This window comes from Alternaria viburni (assembly GCF_023758015.1).
Source record: "Alternaria viburni strain BMP 2772 chromosome Unknown scaffold_13, whole genome shotgun sequence".
Classification (NCBI taxonomy): Eukaryota; Fungi; Ascomycota; class Dothideomycetes; order Pleosporales; family Pleosporaceae; genus Alternaria; species Alternaria viburni.
This window is the reverse complement of record NW_026055782.1, coordinates 716,989-739,218: the sequence shown is the minus strand read 5'-3', so window position 1 is coordinate 739,218 and position 22,230 is coordinate 716,989. Positions and strand designations below refer to the sequence as shown.

The window sequence follows — 22,230 nt, the reverse complement described above, 5'->3', positions numbered from 1 at the left end:
ACACCGGCATACCATGCCCCGCCTTCCGCTGCGCCTCTTCCGCCTGCCGACAACGCGAGCGAAGCGCCGTCGACGCATGTACACCATGTTCTTCCTCGTGTTTGTAATAGTGGCTTTTGTGCTGCCTTTTTACGTCATCTACAAGCCGCCGAATGCGTTGATACGGTATTTTCAGCGGAGGTGGCCGGATGTGCTTTGGCACGTGCCTTTAGCAAAAACAACGGGAGGAGAGAAAGTCATTGCTTTGACGATTGACGATGCGCCGTCGGAGTACACGAAAGAGATTTTGCAAGTATTAGAGGAATACGATGCGCACGCTACGTTCTTTGTCATTGGAGGCCAGGTCTCAGGAAGACAAGAAGCACTCGAGGCTCTCGTGGAAAGCGGCATGGAATTAGGAAATCACGCCATGCACGACGAGCCATCCCGTTCTCTCAGCCCTGAAACTCTCACCGCAGAAATAACCCAAGTAGAAGGCTACATCAACGGCACCTACGACGCGGTTGGGAAACCGCACCCGCCACGTTACTTCCGACCTGGCTCGGGTTTCTTCAGCACGAGGATGAGGGCGCAGATTAAGGAGATGGGGTACCAGATGGTGCTGGGTAGTGTGTATCCTCATGATCCGCAGATCGCTTATCCGGGGGTTAACGCGAGGCATGTGCTTAGTATGGTGAGGGAGGGCAGTATCATTATCTGTCATGATCGGAGGGGGTGGACGGCGCCGATGTTGAGGAAGGTGTTGCCGGTGTTGAAGAGGAGGGGGTACAGGGTTACGACTGTGTCCGGGTTGTTGGAGGCGGCGGGGAGGGGCTGACGTGTGGAAAAGCAATAAAATTGCAAGATGAGGAAAGGCGAGGAACATGAGCGGTCGACATCGAGGAGATAGCGATTGTGTGGATCTTGCATCCGTCGTTCGAAACGGTAATTCAGCATCGCGACCGCATCTGGAGATCTTCTCAGATAATGAGTTCCGATCCATGGCTTGTCTGCTTCATGCCGAATCCACAGCGCAGACTACCACAAAACATCGCTCTTCTCAGTATCACGAGCAGGGCCAACACCGAAGAAATTATCAGCTGCTGTCCATACACCAGAAGTGCACCTAGATATCGCAATCACGGTACAGCAGATCCTGTATCAAAGGAATCGGTCAGCACACGGGTAGCAAGTCGACAGAAGCAGTACATCATCCCTAAGGAATGATCATCATCTGCAAAAGCTTTGTTCCATCTCTGTGATCTTGTATTGACCAAGAGTTTTTGGAGTAGATACCAACTTTTCGTAATATAACACAGCCAGTTCTTCGTTCGTGTTCAGTAGACAGTGTTTATCCTAAAATTAGAGTGGAAGATATCGTCACGATCCTGACGACTGACATCACCGCAGACATCAAAAGCCTCTCACTAACAGTGTTGATATCACACTCATCTTGGCTACCATCCTTACCTTAGTACTGGTAGAGGAACTCACAAAACTCCGCTCATAACATGACGATACCCACGCTGGCATGCATATCCTTCTAGATGCAATCTATAGCTGCGGTCTTGATAAGCAAGCTTTGGTCGTCTTTGCAGCTGCGGCCAGCGAACATATCTGGGTGAGGTATGCGGGAAGACTTCCGGGTAGCTCATGGCGCGAAGTCGGTCAACGTCATAGTTGTCGTGCTTCGACATCACCATCACGCCTTCGCGGCAAGATTAAAGTCAATATCGTCAATTTCATGTAAAGCAAGTTGGGATAGATGTTTCGCATAATAGCTTGTCTTCGATTACTATGATGCTTGTAGGTTTTGTTATTGTGTCACGCGAGAATTTATCAGCGTCTCCGTGCACGCAGCGAGTTCAGAAGAAAGACATAGAGACCTCAAAGAATGAGACTGAGCAATAGTCGTATGGCAGGATAGGTGTTTAATATTACCAAGACTCATGGACATTATCTCATGGATATGTATGATTTTCAAGCACGTTGATCAAAGCACGAACAAAACAAGATCACGATTGCATAATCAATTGCATAATCAAGACGACTGCATGAATTATTTCCTTCATTGAGGTATATTACATCGTAAGCAAGCCCTTTATCAAGCTTTTTGCTAGCTCATATCATCTGCATCATTCGCTGACTGAAGCATCAATCTAAACCGCCAAAGATGAGAATCCCTAAACTCCTCTGCCGTTATGGGGCGAGACGATTAGTCGAAGGGGTTGGTGCGGGTTCCCCAGTAGGTGAGGAACATGCTGAGACCGACGGTCTCGAGGACGCGGGCAAGGGCACCAATGGCGATGGTGTCCATAGGGCGCTTCTCGGTGACGACCTGGGAGACAATCTGTTGATACGTTAGTGGATGTTTATATAATTTGGTTGACACGTGGGATGACGTACGGAGGGAGCGGCGGACGCGAAGAAGATCAGGGAGCCGAGGTAAGCAGCACCCTTGTAGGTGAGAGTTCCGGTAGCGTTGATCAGAGCACCGACACCGTAGGCCTGGATACCAGAGCCGAGGACGGAGCTACCCCACGATGCGGCGGCGGTAGCGGCCTCCTTGCTGTGGAAGTACTCCTCCTTGGAGTTGGCCTGCTGTGCGCGGCGGTATGCGTCACCGAAGACGGGGCCGAGGACAGCGAGGGAGACGGCGTGGTTGAAGGCCGTGCCGAGAGCGATGGCAGAGGGCTTGACGGGAGGGAGGTCTGAGATGAATTGTTAGTCAGATTCTTCAATTGCGATGTCTAAGCTGCCACATGGTGCGCAATTGCTCGTGCAAGTGCGGGCAGCAGCTAGAACGCGGAGTGAGTGTTTGCTTACAGTGTAGGGAGGCCATTGTGATGGTAGTGTGTGGTTTGGGATGAGGTTATGGGGAGAGTAAAGTGAGTTTGCTTGTGGTGATGGTTTGCAGGAGACCAGGAAGACGAGCTCTTTTGTAGTCGCAGCCGCAGCGAGGGCCTGCACCTGACATTCGTATGACGTAGATGCCAAGGCCCCACTCAATCGTGGACAATCGAGCCAGAACCTGGCTCAGCCCGTCCCAATTGATCCAAGTCCCATCCACTTGCCCTGGAGCGGGTCTGGACTGTACGCCATAGTAACTTTAGCATGGCCACAGCACGGCCAAAGACTGGCTTTTCGACTTTCGACGTGCTTCCTTCGCGCGTCTCTCACTCAGGTACGTCACTTGGGAAGTGGAGTGAGCAGGGAGCTCGGACCCACTACCCCATCTGCCAGCAATTTGCGGCTGCGGGTTGTGTGCTACCAGGATTTAGCGCTCGCATCCCCCTCGGTTCGTCGACAGGTACACCTTGCCTTTGCGTCGGGGAGGGGGATGATTTTCCCTCTATCCTTGTCGCACCTCTGCCAATGCGCTTCCGCTGTCGTCTTGCAGCAAAGTGCGCGCATAGATTTGCTTTTGAATTGAACCACTGCCAACTTCACGCGCTCCACGGAGCTATCTCCTAGCGGCATGATGATACCAAAGAAGGCCTTCGGGCTTGTTGTTTGCCTGCTTCTCGCGACAGGCCTCATACTTTTCTCGCGGACGGTGGGCCACTCGCTCGCCGAGTACTTCTTCGGGCCGTATGGGCCAGTCATACCCTACACCACGCATATCGTGTTGTTCCAGTTCAAAGATGGCACCAGCAAGTTCGCTGTCAAGGAGGCTAGGCGCGCGCAAGACCCACGCTGATGAGCGACGCTGAGACCACTTCTTAGGTGATTGCGCAATTCTTTGGGCTGAAGAAAACATGCATACATCCAACTACGCTCAGGCCGTACATTGTGTCGATTTCGGGAGGGAAGGATATCTCGACTGAGAATCTACAGGTATTCCGCGCCGATCGATGCGTGGAGATCGTCAACAGTCTGACCTTCTCGAACAGAACGGCATCAGCCACGCTTTTGTCCTGCAGTTTCATTCCATCGAAGACCGTGATTACTACGTCAATGACGATCCAGTCCACAAAACGTTCAAGGAGGCAGCAGCATCGGCACTCGAGAAGGCAATTGTCGTCGACTATCAGAATGGGGTTTTTACAAGTGTGTAATTCTAAGAGAAGCAGTCTATCTTGCGTTGGAAAGAACAACGCGTCCGAATACCCTCGCCAAACAGGCCTTTCCTTCGTCGCTGTACCATTACCCGCCAATTCGAAATACAAAAATAGCCAATCAACTCCGATACTCCAAATTATTACTCTCGCCAAGAAAACCTCCATGCCGTAAAACATCTTGCAACTCCAGCTCATTCGATCGTCGTTTCCAGGAACCCACCAAAGCTTCTCTCGATCCTCAATTCTGCATCATCTGCCTGGCCTACTCTTCCGTCTCTCGCCTATTCTCACATGTCTGCCTCTCTTCACTCGTTGCATGACCATGATAGTCGCATAAGTCAGGTTCATCAACTCCTACAAGACCACCGTGTCGAAAGTCGACAAATTGGGCCATGATCCTCGCTAGAAACGGAGCCGGCAACAGTTCGATCCGGCTAGCCACCCAGCAGTCACTCCCGCTCCAGTAGCAGAAGCAATCGATGATCATGCGTAGAAGTGGATCCTCATCATCTAAGTTCTTGACTGCGTAGACGACGTGGCAGAGATCTGGTAGTTGATCCTCATCGACAAGATACTCGAAGAGCATATCCAGACACTGTCGCTTGAGCTTAGGGACGTCGTATTTGTCGGTGAAGACGTAAAGCCTAACGAGCCGGTCAAATTGAAAGTTAGAGTCTTCGTCGCGGTGGTAGAGCGCGAGTAGCTGCGGAGAGTCGGCCTCTGTGGGGAAACGTTGACGATACAACCAGTTGGCGAACAGCTCGAAGATGTTCGCATCAGTGTCAGGCAGGGCGACGACTTTGTCTTTGGCTTCTTTGAAGGGACCTTTCAGGGCAGCGAGAAAGAAGGGCGAGTAGTAGACAATAAGGTTGAGGTGCACAGTGAAGCGTTTTGCCTTGGGTCCAACAACGATCTCAGCCATGGCGGTGTTAGGTGCTCTATCGAGGTTAGCATCTTGGGTGGTACTGGGACTCGGGTATAATGACTTACGATATTCGGGGTTGAGTCTGCGTTCGCTGTTGCTGGTTGGTGGACGACATACTGGCGGTTGCGAAGATAGCGTATTGAGGATAAAGGAGGGAGGGAGACAAACTCGCAGAAGACCTGTTTATATACACCTAGGCAGCCTCATCTCGGAGTTGATGTCGTGGTCACTGCGGCGTTAAGCCCAGTGAGGGGATCCTTCACTACGACATATCAGACTTCGAGATCTGGGTCACCTCGACATCTCGAGCGCGTATACGAGCAAATTACAAACAGGGTGAGACAGTGGCGCTGAGATTCCTGGGAAACTCGTGATCACTCGCCCTATTTTAAAGACGTACGCTGCGTCACAAAGCTTGCTCGGAAGTTGCTTGATCAATCCGCGTAGAAGTGGTATTGAACATCTGTTTGTTGTACATTTACACATTTGCTACAGGGGCTTCGCGAGACGGCGCCCTCGCCTTCAAAGTGACATCTCACGCCCTGACCTTCTTCATCTTCTCCATCTTCTCCTTATGCGCCCTTGTGCGCTCCTCCTTCTCTTGCTGTAACCTTCGGCTCCTTTCTATCATGTACTGCTGCTTTGCTGGTCCAACGACCTTGTTCGGGGCCTTGCCCATATCCACCTCCTCAGGGTAATGCATTGTCCTCTTCATCTCAATCTCTGGGTACACCTTCTTAGGCGCGGGCAATGTCCTCTTGTCCAGACCTGTGGAGTGTAGTATCCGTAACCTCTCAACCATGTCCCGCAAGCCATCTACACCGTCCTTGCGGAATTGTGTGACCTTCTTGACGTGCGTTGTGATTCCTGGAGTCAGGCCTAAGTTTACTGGTCTCCTTGCTAGTGTCTTTGCGGTCATGGCGAAGCGCATGTCTCTTGGTCCGTCTACGAGTTCGAGGATGGCGGATTCGGCTTGGTCTTCTTTCATGGGCTCGACGCGGAGGACTCGAGTGTAGCCGCCGGGTCTGGATTCGTAGCGCTCTCTTATGGGGCCGAATAGCTTGGGTACCATTTCATTTGGTTCCTGATATTATCAGTGCGCGCTCTTGGATATGCCATTCGGATTCGTACATAGAAGATCTGTGTCGCTCTCCGCCGCGTCGCCTCGGTGTTCTTCTTTCCGAGGGTAATCAGCTTCTCCGCTAACCGCTGTGCCTCCTTCGCCTTGTGCCATGTTGTCGCTATTGTCTCGTGCTTGAAGAGCGATGTGACGAGGTTCCGCAGGAGCGCTTGACGATGCGACGACGACCGACTGAGATGGCGATATTTCATGTGACCGCCTGCCATGACGGGCAATTGGTTCTGTATAGACCGGAAAGGGCGTGGAGGGGGTCTTGATGTTGCTGCACTCCCTCAGCCTCTTGCACGCCGCGATACCATCGCCCGCGAAAAGTTCGGGCATCGGCGGTCGCTTCCCCGACTCCACATCCCTGCCGCGCCTGCTCTGCTTATGCAAGCAGCCACTTTAGCACTAAACGGATCCGTGACCCAAGCAACGCGACGGGACGCGTTTCTTCTCTTTACGCGTTATAAGTGTCCCTGCGTCCACCCACCCCTCACTCCTGCACTCTCCTCAATACACCCTCTTCACGATACCCACACAGATACCCCCACTACTTTTCTAATTCAACATGTTCGTCCTCAAGCGTGGTATGTACTGCTTTGCCTTCACCGCCTCAAATCTTCACCACTAACGATTGACTTCAGATGGACGCAAGGAACGCGTGCAGTTCGACAAGATCACAGCACGAGTCTCAAGGCTGTGTTACGGCCTCGACCCGGACCATGTTGACCCCGCCGCCATCACCATGAAGGTCATTTCTGGTGTCTACCAGGGTGTCAACACCGTCCAGCTAGACGACTTGGTACGGCTTTCGATGAGTTCAATGTCTGTCCAGTGGCTAACAGACGACAGGCCGCCGAGACAGCAGCATACATGACCACCACACATCCCGACTACGCCATCCTCGCTGCGCGTATTGCCGTATCAAATCTTCACAAACAGACACAGAAGCAATTCTCTGTAGTTGTAGAAGAGCTGTACAACTATGTCAACCCCAAGAACAACACCCGCCAACCCATGATCTCTGATTACATCTACAAGATCATCATGGACAACGCCGACGAGCTCAACTCGGCTATAGTCTACGACCGCGACTTCAACTACCAGTTCTTCGGCTTCAAGACGCTTGAGCGCTCATATCTCCTCCGCATCAACGGCAAGGTCGCCGAGCGCCCACAACACATGCTCATGCGTGTCGCTGTCGGTATTCATGGAGCCGACATTGAGAAGGCCATCGAGACCTACGACTACATGTCTCAAAAGTACTTCACACACGCCTCGCCCACACTGTTCAACGCGGGCACACCATCGCCACAAATGTCGTCCTGCTTCCTCATTGACATGAAGGAGGACAGCATTGACGGTATCTACGACACACTGAAGACATGCGCGTTGATCTCCAAGACTGCCGGCGGTATTGGTCTCAACGTCCACCGCATTCGTGCTACTGGCTCATACATCGGTGGCACCAACGGAACATCCAACGGTCTCATTCCTATGCTCCGTGTGTACAACAACACTGCTCGCTATGTCGACCAAGGTGGCAACAAGCGTCCCGGTGCTTTCGCCATCTACCTCGAGCCGTGGCACGCCGACGTCTTCGGCTTCCTCGACCTGCGCAAGAACCACGGCAAAGAGGAGGTCCGTGCTCGTGACCTTTTCTACGCTCTATGGATTCCCGACCTGTTCATGAAGCGTGTCCAAGACAATGGAAACTGGACACTCATGTGCCCCAACGAGTGCCCCGGCCTTGCCGATGTCTATGGTGATGAGTTTGAGGCTCTATACGAGAGCTACGAGAAGCAGAACAAGGGTCGTGAGACTGTTCGCGCCCAGAAGCTCTGGTACGCCATCCTTGAGGCTCAGACGGAGACTGGCAACCCCTTCATGCTTTACAAGGATGCTTGCAACCGCAAGAGCAACCAGAAGAACCTCGGTACCATCCGCAGCTCCAACCTGTGCACCGAAATCGTCGAGTACACTGCTCCTGATGAGGTTGCCGTCTGCAACTTGGCTTCTCTCGCCCTGCCTTCCTTCGTCGACTACAAGCGTGGCGAGTTTGACTTCAAGAAGCTCCACGAAGTCACACAGGTCGTCACCCGCAACCTGAACAAGATCATCGAGGTCAACCACTACCCAGTCGAAGAGGCACGCCGCAGCAACTTCCGCCACCGACCCATCGGTATGGGTGTCCAGGGTCTCGCTGATGCCTTCCTTGCCCTCCGCATGCCTTTCGAGTCCAATGAAGCGAGGAAGCTCAATATTCAGATCTTCGAGACCATCTACCACGCTGCTCTCACTTCCTCATGCGATATTGCAAAGGAACTTGGTCCCTACGAGACCTACCCGGGATCTCCCGTCTCTCAGGGTCAACTGCAGTATGACATGTGGGGTGTCGAACCTACGGACCTTTGGGACTGGGCTGCCTTGAAGGCAAAGATCGCTGAGCACGGTGTACGCAACTCCTTGCTCATTGCGCCTATGCCAACTGCGTCTACATCACAGATTCTCGGCAACAACGAGTGCTTCGAGCCATACACATCCAACATCTACTCTCGCCGTGTGCTCGCGGGTGAGTTCCAGGTCGTCAACCCATGGTTGCTCAAGGATCTCGTCGACATGGGCCTCTGGTCTGAGAACATGAAGAACCGTATCATCGCTGATGGCGGTTCCATTGCCAGGATTCCAAACATCCCCGAGGAGACCAAGACGCTCTACAAGACCGTGTGGGAGATCTCGCAGAAGAGGATCATTGAGATGGCCGCTGACCGTGGTGCATTCATTGACCAGTCCCAATCTCTCAACATCCACATGAAGGAGCCTACCATGGGTAAGATCACTTCCATGCACTTTGCTGGCTGGAAGGCTGGTCTCAAGACTGGCATGTACTACCTCCGCACCATGGCTGCTTCAGCACCTATCCAGTTCACTGTCGACCAAGAGGCCCTCAACGTCGTAGACACCAACGTTGCTCGTGCTCTGCCCAAGGTACGAAAGCAACCGGGCTTCCAGCCTGAGGCTATCCGACACTCACCTGTCACTGCTTCGCAAACCCCATCTTCGGCACCTCGTCCAATGTATGCCACCAAGCCTACCAACGGCGAGGAGAAGAAGGAGGAGGAAAACGGTGTTCCCACCCCAGATGCTACCCCAGATGCTACTCCAACGCCTGTCACGGAGACCCGCAACGCTCTCGCAAGCAAGCCTTTCAAGGCCGATGTGGAGGAGGGCGCGAGCCCAAAGATGGTAGCTGCTGATGCAGCCGTCAAGCCGGACGAGGAGATCACCAGGAAGGACAAACAAGATGAGGACTCCAAGGATGACAGCGAGGACCGGGATGGTGACATCTATGCTGAAGCCGCCCTTGCTTGCTCGATAGAGAACCCTGAGTCCTGCGTCATGTGCAGTGGTTAAGCACTGCAATGCACATTTGTAGGATGGGTTTAGGTAAGAGCAGCGCTCTGACGCATATGGTCTTTCCGATTGTTTTCGGCGTTGGTGGTCTTTACGCGTAGGCACGCTTGGATTAACGCAAGGAGGTATGAGCTCATGAGTTGGATGTGTTTATTGTCAAAGCATAATGTATGTAGCGAACACAACGTTCTTTGGAACACGATTTCTGCACACATGCACATGTGTCTGTCCACCGTGATGTCCTCAATTCCCCCACGCTCCAACACTAGCGTGACACGTTCCGAAAGCCGCGGCTCAATTCCGAACAGGAAGCTAGGTACATCTTCCCCACATTGCGCCCTACAACAGTACAACCAACACGCGCCCTTGGAAGTACATACTACTCGGCGTACTTCTATAGACACATTTGAAGTACTGCATACCGTACGTATCTTTCTCCACCCAATTCCCTCAACCAAGAAGCTAACACCGCATCTTCTCGTAGCTCTCCCAAGCTCAAGCTCCCATAGCCGCAGCCCCACACGCCCGCCTTGCTTGCTACGACACATACATATGTTTGCCCTCCGCACCTTCCGTCCCGTCATCGCATCTTCCCTCGCAACATCATCGAGATACGCACCGCTGTTCCAACACCGCACAATGGCATCGTCTACCGCTCCACTACAAGAATGGCTCATCATCGTGCCTGATCATAAGGATGCGTTGCAGAAACGTATTGCGAGTCGCCCGAAACATCTCGAGGGGTTGAAGGCGGATAGGGAGGATATGTGGTTGTGGGGTGGTATGTTTACTCCTCTTCTCCTTCCTACCTTCCATGTCTTGTCTGCTTCACAAGGCATAATGGCATAGTCGACTGGTAGATGATGGCGCTAATACTATGTGTTCGCAGGAGCCATGCTCGAGGAACCCATCAAAGAAGGCGATGCGGGCCCACCCAAGATGAAAGGCTCAGCTTGCCTCATTGGTGCTAAGACGAGGGAGGAGGTCGTGGAGAGGTTGAAGCAGGATGTTTATGTCAAGGAGGGCGTGTGGAACTTGGATGATGTGCAGATTATTCCGTTTAAGAGTGCGGTTAGGAAGGCTTTGTAGGAGTGTGCTGGAAACGAGAGTACAGGAAGGAGGTCATGGTCGTGATCTCTGCCAATGGCAGTTGCGCATTCCATCGCTAGCCGCCATGTTTGTATCTCTCTATGCGCTTCCCCGAAATCTCAAGCCACTATACTACGACTTCACCGGTTGCGCACTCGCAGTGCTATGTAACCTCATCCAATCATTCCTCGCACCGTATTCCGTCCTCTGCATACATGTCTTATCCCACATGTATTGGCGATGCAGCTCAGTGGCGTTGTGTAACGTGAGCCTCCAATGATACCTCTTTTGCGGTGGGTTGGCGCTGAACAGCAAACACGTCGCTGCACGACTCCGCACTGATATCTGGCTCTGCATGTATCATTGGACATCATGCACTTGTCAATGTAATGAGCGCGCGCATTGTACAGAAGCGACATGTAGGTCTCAGCCTATCTTGGTTCCCGACCGAAGGCTGAAAATCTTCTTTCTCAAGCCTTCCGCGTGATATCTAGCTCGCAAGGCCGCTGTCTTGTGCGGTGGGTACACTTTCTCTGACCTCGTTGCATACCCTTGCACACCAATCATGGCACCCATCGTTCACATCATCGACCCGGATCCGGATACCGTCATAGTGCTCAAAAATCCGTGTACAATCTTTGCGCCTTGCGATCCGGAAGAAGCAAGTCCAAAGCAAGCCATGTGCGGAGGACCAGTGCGTGTATATTACAAGAAGAAGAAGAAGAAGAAAGGGAAGAAGTTGGGGTATGTCAAGAGAGACCACCGATCAAGCACAACAAGTTTGTCCTAACTCAGTACAGTGATGAGCACCCACAACCATCTACGTCTCCACTTCATCAGGAACCTGCACTTGTCGAGACTCCTGCAGACAGCAGCATGTTTAACTTGGATGAAGGGTCCACCGCGCTTGCAGAACCTTCCTCTGCTGTGCAGCGTACGCCGTCACCGATCTTACCGGAAGAGCCTGAGGAGGAGTCGATCCATTACCATGTGTCATCACGCCACCTGATACTTGCATCGGCTGCATTCAAGCGAATGTTAGCACGAGACGGGTTCGCCGAGTCTGTTCGCAACGAAGCCGATGGACTTTACCACATCACGGCTCACGACTGGGATGCCGAAGCCTTCCTCATTGTTCTGCGTATTGTTCACGGTCGCAATAAGCTGATTCCACGAGAAGTGTCCTTGGAGATGCTTGCCAAAATTGCTGTGCTAGAGGACTACTACAACTTCGGAGAGGCTCTCGATGTGTTCACTGAGGTGTGGATCCGGGAGCTTACACAGAGACCTATACCCCAAATGCACGGTAGAGATCTGGTATTGTGGATCTGGGTCGCATGGGTGTTTGATGTTGAACAACAGTTTACGAAAGCCACAGCAACATCCATTAAGCAGATCACTGGGTCCTTCGGGACATTGGATCTCCCCATCCCTGCGATAGTATCAGGTACGTGGGTTTACAAATCGCCACAGCCGGACATGTTCTTATGCACAGCAGATGAAATCGACTCCAGGCGATATATGGCAATCGAGTGTCTTCTTGAGGGCCTTTTCAAGCGTCTTGAGGTGTATCGAGCGACAAATTATCAATGCCGGTACAATGGGGATCCTAACATCTCTTTCTCGTGTGGCGCTTTTCTTCTCGGAAGTCTGATGAAGGGATTAAGTTGTATGGGTCTTGATCAGCCTCGACCTGAGATCCCGTTCCGAGATCTGAGCTTCAGCGCACTTTGCGACCAGTTGCAAAATATGGATTCGGCGCAATGGATGCCTTCCATAGGTTACGACTACCATCCATGTAACCTGCAAACAGAATTGGAGCATCTTATAACAGATGCGTCGGGTACAATCCGAGGCTTGAGCTTGAGCGAACTCAAACATAGGTAGCATATGTAGTGCAATGCGAATGATCGAACACGTACAAGGAGGATGTTCTATTGCTCAGCCAAATCCACCCCACAATTCTCGCCGGAAGTGACGATGAGCACTAGGCCACATACGACCTAGTGGCGAAACAGGGGTCCAATGTCCGATGTCAGAAGTCGGGAGTGACATGTCGACGATCATTCAAGCTGCAAACCTCCCTGAACTTCGACAATGCCACGATGAGCGAAAGCCAGAAGCTCCTGCATGAGCATCCTTCCGACAGCGACTCAGAACCCGAACACGAGCGCAAACCAAGTCCACGACACCTGTCTCCATCGCCCTCGTCATCGCGAACCACCTCCGCGTCTCCAGCACCACCCGGGTCACGCCCAAATGGCAATATCAAGCGGCAGTCGTCTTTCGCACAAGCTCGGCCCGATGGCGCACCGAGAACGCCCAATCGGGTGCGCTTCGAGGAACCCAGGAGGAGCATGAATGGGGATAACGGCGGCGGCGACTGGCTCGAGCTGGATGGAGACGACTATTTGGATGGCGGCGATGGGCGAGAAAGAACACAGAGGCTTCCTCTACTTACTGGAATCGAGGCGCCAAGCGTCACAGTCGCCGAAGAATCCTTCAATCCGGAAGACCATCTCGAGAATGCGCGACCACGGAGCGGGATGCGGAGCGCGTTCATGAATATGGCAAACAGTATAATGTATGCCACCGAAGACGAACCCATAAAAGGGAGCTGACAAGAAGCAGAGGAGCTGGTATCATCGGCCAACCGTACGCTGTTCGCAACGCCGGCCTCGTGACAGGCACCGCCCTCCTCATCGGCCTTACCATCGTGGTAGACTGGACCATACGACTCATCGTCATAAACTCCAAGCTCAGCGGCACCGACTCGTTTCAAGCCACGGTACAACACTGCTTCGGCAAATCGGGGCTGATAGCGATATCCCTCGCGCAATGGCTCTTGTATGTTTGCCTTACGACATGTGGAAGCAAGGGTATTGACAGCATACAGCGCTTTTGGTGGCATGGTCGCGTTTTGCGTCGTAGTCGGAGATACAATACCAAGGGTCTTGGATTCAATGTTCCCTTCCTTAGCAGATATGCCATTTCTCTGGCTACTGACTAATAGACGGGCCATCATGATCCTGCTCATTCTTGGCATATCATTCCCACTGTCGCTTTATCGGGACATCTCAAAGGTAAAAACTCTGTGATTGACCTTGTACTTGGGCTGACAATTTGTAGCTGGCCAAAGCTAGTGGTCTAGCCCTGGTCAGTATGACCATCATCATAGTGACCGTAGTCACGCAAGCCTTCCGTGTACCCGCCGAATTGAAGGGCCAGCTTCGTGGCAACCTCATCATACGACCCGGCATCTTCGAAGCAATTGGCGTAATCGCTTTCGCCTTCGTCTGCCACCACAACAGCCTCCTCATCTACGGCTCCCTCCGCAAACCTACGATCGATCGATTTACACGCGTTACACACTACAGCACCAGTATATCTTTAGTTGCATGTCTTGTGATGGCTCTAACAGGCTACTTGACCTTCGGAGACAAAACCCTCGGCAACGTGCTGAATAACTTTCCGAATGATAACCTCATGGTCAATATTGCGCGACTGTGCTTCGGCCTCAACATGCTTACTACGCTTCCGCTCGAAGCCTTTGTATGTCGAGAAGTCATGACCAACTATTGGTTTCCAGACGAGCCGTACCACCCGAACCGCCATCTCATCTTCACGACCTCGCTTGTCGTTTCCGCCCTCACACTCTCCCTCCTAACTTGCGATCTTGGCATCGTATTTGAATTGTTCGGCGCGACTTCTGCATGCGCATTGGCGTTCATCCTGCCGCCTCTGTGCTACATGAAGCTAAGCCAAAGAAGTTGGAAGACGTACTTGGCTGGGGCTGTTGCGGCATTTGGAGGTATCGTAATGGTCATCAGCATTATCAAGACTACCAGCAAAACGATGATGGGGAATAGTGAAGGGGCGAAATGTAGTTGATCTATATTGTATCATATATATAGCGAGCATTGGGTGGCGTTTTGGTATACACGTTGCATGTGCATGGCGTAGAAGGCCGGTGGGGGTCACCGACCTTGTTAGACAGAATCTTGGAATACATAGTTATCACTTGCTGCCAACGAGCACATGCATTGTCGCATGGCCGAAAATAAGGCTTGACGAAGACTATTTTCGTCTTCCTCGGTTCAATCGGCACCAAATTTCTTGAAGTTGGAGTCTCGTTAAGCTCACTAGCTTTCCTCAAGTCCGGTACACCAAGTGCCTCCGGCACCAGATCCGGCGCAGGACGCGTACTCACAGACCCACAACAAACTTCAACACCACGCTAGGCTTCAATTCACAATATCGCGATGAACGTTTCGCGATGACCGTTTTTTCTGGTCCCCAATTCATCTCGCAGATTAGCGATGACGATGCGGCTGCTTTCTGTGATGTTGGAGGCGCAGATCACCCCCTGCTTTGGGGCATTGACGTCACGCAATGCAGGTTCCCGAACCCTGCTTTCGCGACTTTGACAGACCGCTGGGAAGACACGACGAAGGAGCGCTATGACAGGGAGGACTTCACATATAAGACCCGGCATGTGCGTTCCGAATCTTGAACTCTAAATCTCCAGACTTTATCATCTCCAACGTCTAGCCAAGCACGCATCTCGCAGTCCAGATCTCCTGTCGATTATCTTGAAGCTTCCAAGGTTCTCATAACTCCTACACCGAACCAACAACATGCCTCTCTTCGGATCCAAGCGGGAGCCCAGCCCCCCTCCTGCTCCTCCTCAGAAACACTCCATGTTCTCTAGGCGTCGCTCTTCTTCCCCTTCGTACAGGGATTCGCGCCATAGCAGCTCCACCAGCCGCACCACCACGACATACACCTCCTCCCCTAAGCGCACATCTGGCATGTTCAGCCGTGGCTCCGGAGACCCTAGCATTGCGACTGCTAAGCAGAGTTTGATGACTGCTGAGGCTGCGGAGAGGGACGCTGACCGTGCGCTCTTTGTCGCCAAGAACGCCGTGAGAGAGGCGCGGGAGCATGTTCATCGTTTGGAGCGTGAGGCTGCTGAGGAGTAAGTGATACCGTGGACGATGAATATGATGTTGAGTGGTTGCTAATGGGTATACAGGGCGAGACTTGCGAAGATCAAGCAGGGCGAGGCCAAGGCTCTCGGCAAGAAGGGCAAGTTGCTTGGACGCCACGACCATGTCTAAGTCGACCCAATGCGCCACCCTTTGAAACAGCCATCGATACGGCGGGTCGGGCTAGCTCTCATTTCCTTTTATCACGATGTTGAATGATGTGAAGCGCGGAGTTGTCGGATTTCTTATGTCGCCATGAGCGCTTGTATAATACCCCCTGATGTCTCTATGCATATCCAATTCTGTTTGTCTACCGTTTATCTCACCTGATGCGTCAATTTGAGTGATCACGTCAGCCCGGTAAACGTCATTCCATTGTCTGGGCTCACATACTCTACCACGCCTGATAGAAGATGGCAAACAGACCGGCGGTCTCGTGGATGCGAGCATGTTTTACAAACACACACTCTCTACTACTTATACCCCGGAGAAGCGCTCCTACATGGAACAAGGCATGCAACTCATGGACTGCTCCATCAACAGTAAGTCTTCATATATCCTCGTCGCCGTTGTGCAGCACACTAATCTGATAGCAGAGACTGAGCGCGACCGCTCGACGCGAAAGCCCATACGTTGAAGCTCCTGCCGGCGGAGTTCGTGTGAAAGCCAAAGCAAAACACCAGATGACGGAAGAACTAGGCGGCGTTGTGGTCGCCAAACTGAAAGAGTTTCTCGACAAACGCACAAACTCCCTCATCGCCCACACACCACCGATATTCACACCCCACCAACACAACTCTACCTCAATTCTCTATACCCCTCCCTCTTACACGTGTAATACTTTTCTATACACTCTCTTCATTCATTCAAGATGGCTCGCACCAAGCGCGAAGCCCGCCGGGCGCCCAACTCCATCGGCGAAGCCAAGCGCGACATCGCGGCCTACTACGCGGGGCTTGTCCAGGACAAGAACACGCCCGCACGTCGCCATGCACTCGCGTACTCTTCACTGCCGGAGGAGACGCCCATTCCCGTCGGCTTCGTAAGTTACCATTGCCCCAACTCAAAAGGAAGCAGACACTAACTTCAACCCCTCTTCAGACCGGTCAAGTCATCAAGGAAGCGCAGAAGTCACCACAGACGCGCGAACTAGATGAGTTCAACCGTCTCGTCGCCGCTCGCCTGGAGAACAGGGAGACATCGGTTGAACGGGCCATGTTGAATCTCCTCCTCGACCGCGAAGCCAAGATCGAGCAAGAAAAGCTCGATCAGGCGGCTGCGACTGAGGCAAAGAAGCAGCAGTGGGTCCTGGACGGACAACGTCGTCACCAGGGCATCCTGTCCGCTGGCGGCGACCCTGTCTGGACTAGACGTCATCTCAACAGGGCCTTTCTGGGCTACGGCGACAAGTCGGATTCCGACTCTGACAGCGTCTTGAGTCCTTCTGAGAGCGACATCGACGACCCCGACTCGGGTCGTATTCGGGAAGACCCTCCTGTCGTGGGCAAGAAGCCTGCTGTCGGTGATACGTCGACTCCTACTCCTGAGGTGGTCGAAGAAGAGGTAAGTCCATCCATCCGATCACATATACCATCATTACTAACATGAGCCAGGCCAAGGCCAAGATCGCCGACGCCATCTCGACCCTCACGTTCGAGAAGGGATCGGACTGCCCCCTGTGGATCGGCCACCTCGAAAAGCCGCTCCCACACCCCTCTCTGACGGCGCTTCAGAACGAACACGTTCTGAAGCGTCTCTACGACGACGAGATTGCTCGCCTGAGCGCCCTCCGCGACACCCGTGGCCCTCCCGCCGGACACCCTCCGGGCGGAGACTGGATGTATACATCCTTGTATGGTGAGACGAAGCAGGTCAAGGAGGAGCCGGCTGGAAGTCACCGGGCTGCTGCGAGAGGCTGGTGGACGTACAATGTGGACGGTGAGGATTTGGAGGAGGTGTGGGAGAAGTGGCCGGTTGGCCTTGATGGGACGCCAGTGGGCTGGAGGAGGGTGAACTGGAAGGACGGGACGGTGGGGAGTTCTCTGGTGAGGAACTGGTTGGAGAGGGAGTTGTGGGCGATGCCCGAGGAGGATGCGATGGAAGGAGTTGAGTTTGAGTAGGCGGGTGGCTGGCTCGCATGTCTTCCTGACCATGTACGGATGATGTGAGGATATGTAGTTGTGTCAAGATACCACAATGAATGCAACTGAAAGACGATGACCTCACTCAGTAGATAAGACCACATAGATTCAAGTAAAGTCTCTTGTAACGACCACGAGGGAGCCTGCCGTAGACAAAGGATTCCAGTAACAGCAACCATGACACCCCCAGGATCATGTCGCCTCTGTGAAACATATAGGCATTGTCTGCCACCTCCAGTATCTCCATGTATAACCCTGGCGGTCATGGCATCCGTACTTTGCTCGTCAGACTTGGAATGTGGCCTCCTTGCTACCCTCGTCAACAGCCCCATGAGGAATGCATTCGCTGACTCGGTACTCGATCTTTGTAGAAGTATGCATAGCCCTGCAGTATCCTCGACGCATACATTGTGATAGCTGATCCTGTTCGTGCTTGTGTGACATCTACGTAGACGTTTTGACCCATCCACGTATGCTACCTGTTGAAGCCTCTACTGTCTGAGTTCGTGAACTCTGGCTTGCGAAAGCCGCATGGTATCTCAGCTCTACATTGTAGTACCCTGGCCATCCTGGTATGGTCCTCTCCGTATACCCAAAGCCGTTCGCCGTCTTCATGTCTGCCTGTACAGAACCCTGGACCCTCAGCGGCTGACATGTGTCCCACAAGATGGAGTGGCATTGGCATGCTGCAAGGCCTCGAATATGCATCCCAGAATGTCTCTAATATAGAGCTCTAATGTCGATTGCGGGTTCGGGCTCTTCGGTGGGCTGGGTTTGCGGTGGATCGTCGAGGGTGGTTCGCGTTTTCGAGGCAGTAGCTCTACAGTAGCATAGGCGCTCTAGCCCAGGGAAGACGGAGAGTATAGGTATTGGTGTAGGCAAGCCCGGGGGCGTTCGATGTTCGGTAGCTGTTCATGGGCGTGACGCCGCAGGCCGGCGCTGTGGTCTTGGTGTTGCACCGCCCGCCACCTCCGCGGCCACTCGATGTTCTCAAAGCCGCAAGGCAGTGATTTGCCCCCAAGTCTCGAGGGTTCCTCCGTGTCCGAGCTGCGGTTCCACAACCACTTTGTCGATTCTGTCCAAAAAAGTGTCAGGAGGAAGTACGGTTCAGGGCTTCGCTCTCGTGCTTTGTCTATCCTTATAGACATCTGCTGCCGTGTTGCATGAGCCTGCCAGCTCCCCCATGTGAAGCCCTCAGCGAAAAGTTTGGTGTTCCTCTGCTCCCTCAGCTGGTTTTTGCGGAGGACTCTCGGGCAACCCACTCCCTCCACGCTGTATCTCCAGCACCACCAGACCAAAAAATATCTGGGGAGTGCCAAAAGCAGCGCAGAGCTCACGATATCCTCCTCCAGCTTTTCTGGTGTTTCTTTCTCGACGTGATGGAGTTGCACTCCCAGATTTACACCCTTGGGGTGAGCCTCCGCCACCGCGCACGGTCGCAACTGCTTCTCTGCTTCACCCCTAGTGCTATCTGAAAGCTCAGGGTCCAGGTTATTGAGTCTCCCCTCAAGCCTGTCTATACCTTAATACCCCTCCTCCCCAGAGCCCGAAGGGCAGTACGACAAGCACCGCGAAGCCCGTCGCAAGCTCCTCCAACTTTCCTGGTGTTGATACGACGTCAGGGGCATCTGGAACATCCATTGATGCCAAGTGATGGTGAGCGTGAGGCCGCGAGCCTTAGCTGCGAGCCTGGCAGCCTGGCCAGGGCTGCCATATAAGCTCGTCCACCGACCTCCCCCTCCAACTCTTCAACCACCCACCACCAAAGCTATATGCAAACTTTTGAGCTCGACAGCGCCCTTGTGGCTTCCTGTCGGAGCGCAGCAAAGTGCTCCACATGAGCGGCCTGCCCCACGATACGTAAGTCAATCCTTCGCTCCGCTCTAAGTCTCTTCGTGCACTCTCTGACAATATCATCAGCGCCGGCGGGCGAACGCAAGGCTTTTTCGAGCCTGATACGTGCACTCATGCACGCTTGTGCGCCACCTCCTCGATGACGACGTACCTGGTAAGTCATACTCACACTGCTTGCCTGCTTGAGCGCTGTATTCTCTTCGCGCTCTGTACTGTGGATCGCGCGATCTACCCATCCTGCCCCAAGTCGCTGCGAAGCGCCTTCAACCCCGCCTTTGGCAACGTCTTGCTCTCTCCCCTCCAGTACTCTTTTGACTTCTTCTTTATAACCTTGCTCCATCTCTTGCATACTAACATACTATTCAGTCTCGCCTTCGGGCAGGTCCCTCCGCACTCCTGACCAGCACAAGCCCACCGGAACTGGGTTTGCCATCTTCTCGTCCCATGAAGAGGTATGTACCGCGTTAGCAATCTACCCGCTTTTGCTAATATTGAATAGGCTGCGGAATCGCTCTGCATGAACGGACGGCTCATCAACGCCACACGCTTCGCTATGAGGTGGAGTCGGAGTAGTTCGTCTCTCGCCAATTCCAGGCAGTCGCTCTCCAAGTTTTCTACGAAGAGAACTACTTCGACTTCACCTCCAAGACATCATGTCGGGCGCCGCTCAAGGTATGTACTCTGTTAGCAATCTCCGCACTAGAACTTACTAACCCAGCTCAAGGAGAAGCATGCCCGCATCGTGGACCTCAGCAAGAACGGTGAACGTCTTCGGGGTGCGGTGCATGTGGTCCCGCGCCTGAGCAAGAACGAAGGGCACCCGCAGCCTACCTTCAAGATATCATGGCTAACATGCATGGCCCGAATCTCTCAACCTCCAGGGCGTGAGCGACTTCGACCCCAACGATCCCCTCTACTGGGCCATGGAGCACTGCCAGTCAGAACGACCCAAACCAGCAACTACATGGAAAACGGCCGCTGGTATCATGGCTTCCGGAGAGGCCTCTACATGTACCCGTGCGACGAGCACGAGAACGACCGCATGGACATCTACCACCAATTCTTTGCCGTCGCACGGAGAGGGCAGCTGCACCAGGCGCCGCACGCAAATGTCAAGCTCCCTGAGGCCGTTCGAAAGTGTTGAGTGCGACAATATGGCGCTATTTCGATATATACGCACTCTTGTGCACCGCCAGAGCCGCAAGCTGGCAAGAAGCGAAAAGCCGAGAAGGAGCCCGAGGTTAGTACCGTCTCAAGCGTTTAGATCACTCGCTAACATGATGCAGCCGAACAAGAAAGCCATGCCGAACCTCTTTGTGATGTTCCTGAGAACAGGACTTGCCCTCCTCAGCCTCGAATCAACATGTACAAAGACGAGGAGGGCAAGTTCAACGGCAAAGTCGTGCGAAGAGGTACGTCTGTCCGATCCAATGCCGATCTCAAGCGCTGACTCAACAACAGCTGCATCGCGAGTCGGCCCTCGTGAAGCCCGTCAACACGAGAACACCCCATCAAGAAGTTCGATACCAGAAGAGAACTCGTGTTGGCGGGTCGTCACACCGGAAGCGACCACGGCATGGATGGCGGACACATGCGTGGAGGCGCCGGCGCTGTACCCTTTAGGGCTGGGCCCCCCTCAACACTACATGGGTCATGGCCACGGCCACGGAATGGGTGGTGGACATATGCGCGGTGGCACCGGCGCTGTGCCCTTTAGGGCTGGAGACTGGAAGTGCGGAGAGAACGGCTGTGGATACCACAAGGCCACCTCGACGTCTTGACCAAGCCGATGGACGCCCGCGCCGACGTTCGCGCTTTCTTGTCAGAGCGAAGCAAGGTTCTGCACACGAGCGGCCTCCCCCACGACACTACCCAATCAGAACTAGAGAGCTGGTTTACTCAATTCGGCGGACGTCCAGTTGCGTTCTGGACCTGCAAGCAGTAAGTCGCCTTCCCCTAATGGGGTTGGCGCACCGACAACACGCCATGCAGCTGCCCTGATGACCTCCGCGAAAGCTTCCTGCATCATGTAGGACGCAGAGAAGTTTGTGGCCTGGAAATTCGGCGGCCAGAGATACGACGGACGCGATCAAGTGCTTCTGCTTGCCGAGGACAAGCCGCGCTTCAAGAAGTCTGGCCGTGGCGATATTCCTGACAGCGATTCAGAGTAACCACCTGTCAAAGCCAAGGATCGACTTATAGCTTTGGACACGAGTAGGATACGGGATGGAGGTTGATACGCAGGCTTAGATGCTTGAACGGGGAATGATACCATCGCCCTGGTCGTGCAAAGAGAGAGACGGCAGCTACCACAACTTCGCGAAGAACACCGCCTGTCTCCGCTGTGGTGCGAGCCGCGCATGTGCAGCTGTTGTTGCCGACTTGGAGATCAGAGTCCCTCCGGCAAGAAGAAGCGCAAGGCGCGGAAGAAGCCACTCGTGAGTACTTTTCGCATACTCTCGTCCAGCTACTGACAAGCATAGTCTGATGAAGAGTTCAAAGTTACGAACGCCGAGTATCATCAAGGACGTCCCAAGTTATTCGGTTGGGGGCGACTGGATATGGGCGAGGTCGGGGCCCTATCCACCATCGGCATTAAACTCGTTGCGCAGAGTTGTTCGTTCGTAAAAGCTTCTAGCCTTGGTCTTCGTGGGAA

General features: G+C 53.4%; 13 protein-coding genes across 13 annotated transcripts; 10 read left to right on the top strand and 3 right to left on the bottom strand.

The window, feature by feature from the left end:
* Nucleotides 1-13: 13 nt before the first annotated feature.
* J4E79_006636 (uncharacterized protein) lies at nucleotides 14-817 on the top strand (the record flags this gene model as incomplete). The annotated part of the gene is made up of 1 exon (XM_049355506.1): nucleotides 14-817. One exon carries the CDS (start codon nucleotides 14-16, stop codon nucleotides 815-817), a length of 804 nt encoding a protein of 267 aa, XP_049210179.1.
* Nucleotides 818-2,194: 1,377 nt separating this feature from the next.
* On the bottom strand, nucleotides 2,195-2,821 carry J4E79_006635 (uncharacterized protein; the record flags this gene model as incomplete). Its single annotated transcript, XM_049355505.1, has 3 exons — nucleotides 2,195-2,329; nucleotides 2,386-2,690; nucleotides 2,806-2,821. The coding sequence occupies 3 exons, from the start codon at nucleotides 2,819-2,821 to the stop codon at nucleotides 2,195-2,197; spliced, it is 456 nt and encodes a 151-aa protein (XP_049210178.1).
* A 636-nt stretch (nucleotides 2,822-3,457) lies between these two features.
* J4E79_006634 (uncharacterized protein) lies at nucleotides 3,458-4,037 on the top strand (the record flags this gene model as incomplete). The annotated part of the gene is made up of 3 exons (XM_049355504.1): nucleotides 3,458-3,652; nucleotides 3,706-3,816; nucleotides 3,873-4,037. 3 exons carry the CDS (start codon nucleotides 3,458-3,460, stop codon nucleotides 4,035-4,037), a joined length of 471 nt encoding a protein of 156 aa, XP_049210177.1.
* Nucleotides 4,038-4,302: 265 nt separating this feature from the next.
* J4E79_006633 (uncharacterized protein) lies at nucleotides 4,303-5,080 on the bottom strand (the record flags this gene model as incomplete). Its single annotated transcript, XM_049355503.1, has 2 exons — nucleotides 4,303-4,978; nucleotides 5,031-5,080. 2 exons carry the CDS (start codon nucleotides 5,078-5,080, stop codon nucleotides 4,303-4,305), a joined length of 726 nt encoding a protein of 241 aa, XP_049210176.1.
* A 420-nt stretch (nucleotides 5,081-5,500) lies between these two features.
* Nucleotides 5,501-6,312, bottom strand: J4E79_006632 (uncharacterized protein; the record flags this gene model as incomplete). The annotated part of the gene is made up of 2 exons (XM_049355502.1): nucleotides 5,501-6,049; nucleotides 6,097-6,312. 2 exons carry the CDS (start codon nucleotides 6,310-6,312, stop codon nucleotides 5,501-5,503), a joined length of 765 nt encoding a protein of 254 aa, XP_049210175.1.
* A 344-nt stretch (nucleotides 6,313-6,656) lies between these two features.
* RNR1 (ribonucleotide-diphosphate reductase subunit rnr1) lies at nucleotides 6,657-9,502 on the top strand (the record flags this gene model as incomplete). Its single annotated transcript, XM_049355501.1, has 3 exons — nucleotides 6,657-6,675; nucleotides 6,733-6,890; nucleotides 6,941-9,502. 3 exons carry the CDS (start codon nucleotides 6,657-6,659, stop codon nucleotides 9,500-9,502), a joined length of 2,739 nt encoding a protein of 912 aa, XP_049210174.1.
* A 639-nt stretch (nucleotides 9,503-10,141) lies between these two features.
* J4E79_006630 (uncharacterized protein) lies at nucleotides 10,142-10,591 on the top strand (the record flags this gene model as incomplete). Its single annotated transcript, XM_049355500.1, has 2 exons — nucleotides 10,142-10,283; nucleotides 10,392-10,591. 2 exons carry the CDS (start codon nucleotides 10,142-10,144, stop codon nucleotides 10,589-10,591), a joined length of 342 nt encoding a protein of 113 aa, XP_049210173.1.
* Nucleotides 10,592-11,156: 565 nt separating this feature from the next.
* Nucleotides 11,157-12,093, top strand: J4E79_006629 (uncharacterized protein; the record flags this gene model as incomplete). Its single annotated transcript, XM_049355499.1, has 3 exons — nucleotides 11,157-11,335; nucleotides 11,392-12,038; nucleotides 12,065-12,093. The coding sequence occupies 3 exons, from the start codon at nucleotides 11,157-11,159 to the stop codon at nucleotides 12,091-12,093; spliced, it is 855 nt and encodes a 284-aa protein (XP_049210172.1).
* Nucleotides 12,094-12,696: 603 nt separating this feature from the next.
* J4E79_006628 (uncharacterized protein) lies at nucleotides 12,697-14,482 on the top strand (the record flags this gene model as incomplete). The annotated part of the gene is made up of 4 exons (XM_049355498.1): nucleotides 12,697-13,175; nucleotides 13,223-13,438; nucleotides 13,605-13,674; nucleotides 13,721-14,482. The coding sequence occupies 4 exons, from the start codon at nucleotides 12,697-12,699 to the stop codon at nucleotides 14,480-14,482; spliced, it is 1,527 nt and encodes a 508-aa protein (XP_049210171.1).
* Nucleotides 14,483-15,228: 746 nt separating this feature from the next.
* Nucleotides 15,229-15,711, top strand: J4E79_006627 (uncharacterized protein; the record flags this gene model as incomplete). The annotated part of the gene is made up of 2 exons (XM_049355497.1): nucleotides 15,229-15,569; nucleotides 15,627-15,711. The coding sequence occupies 2 exons, from the start codon at nucleotides 15,229-15,231 to the stop codon at nucleotides 15,709-15,711; spliced, it is 426 nt and encodes a 141-aa protein (XP_049210170.1).
* A 739-nt stretch (nucleotides 15,712-16,450) lies between these two features.
* On the top strand, nucleotides 16,451-17,699 carry J4E79_006626 (uncharacterized protein; the record flags this gene model as incomplete). The annotated part of the gene is made up of 3 exons (XM_049355496.1): nucleotides 16,451-16,621; nucleotides 16,681-17,142; nucleotides 17,193-17,699. 3 exons carry the CDS (start codon nucleotides 16,451-16,453, stop codon nucleotides 17,697-17,699), a joined length of 1,140 nt encoding a protein of 379 aa, XP_049210169.1.
* Nucleotides 17,700-19,713: 2,014 nt separating this feature from the next.
* On the top strand, nucleotides 19,714-20,718 carry J4E79_006625 (uncharacterized protein; the record flags this gene model as incomplete). Its single annotated transcript, XM_049355495.1, has 4 exons — nucleotides 19,714-19,728; nucleotides 19,979-20,026; nucleotides 20,169-20,246; nucleotides 20,293-20,718. The coding sequence occupies 4 exons, from the start codon at nucleotides 19,714-19,716 to the stop codon at nucleotides 20,716-20,718; spliced, it is 567 nt and encodes a 188-aa protein (XP_049210168.1).
* Nucleotides 20,719-20,851: 133 nt separating this feature from the next.
* On the top strand, nucleotides 20,852-21,745 carry J4E79_006624 (uncharacterized protein; the record flags this gene model as incomplete). Its single annotated transcript, XM_049355494.1, has 2 exons — nucleotides 20,852-20,986; nucleotides 21,608-21,745. 2 exons carry the CDS (start codon nucleotides 20,852-20,854, stop codon nucleotides 21,743-21,745), a joined length of 273 nt encoding a protein of 90 aa, XP_049210167.1.
* Between the last annotated feature and the right edge of the window lie 485 nt (nucleotides 21,746-22,230).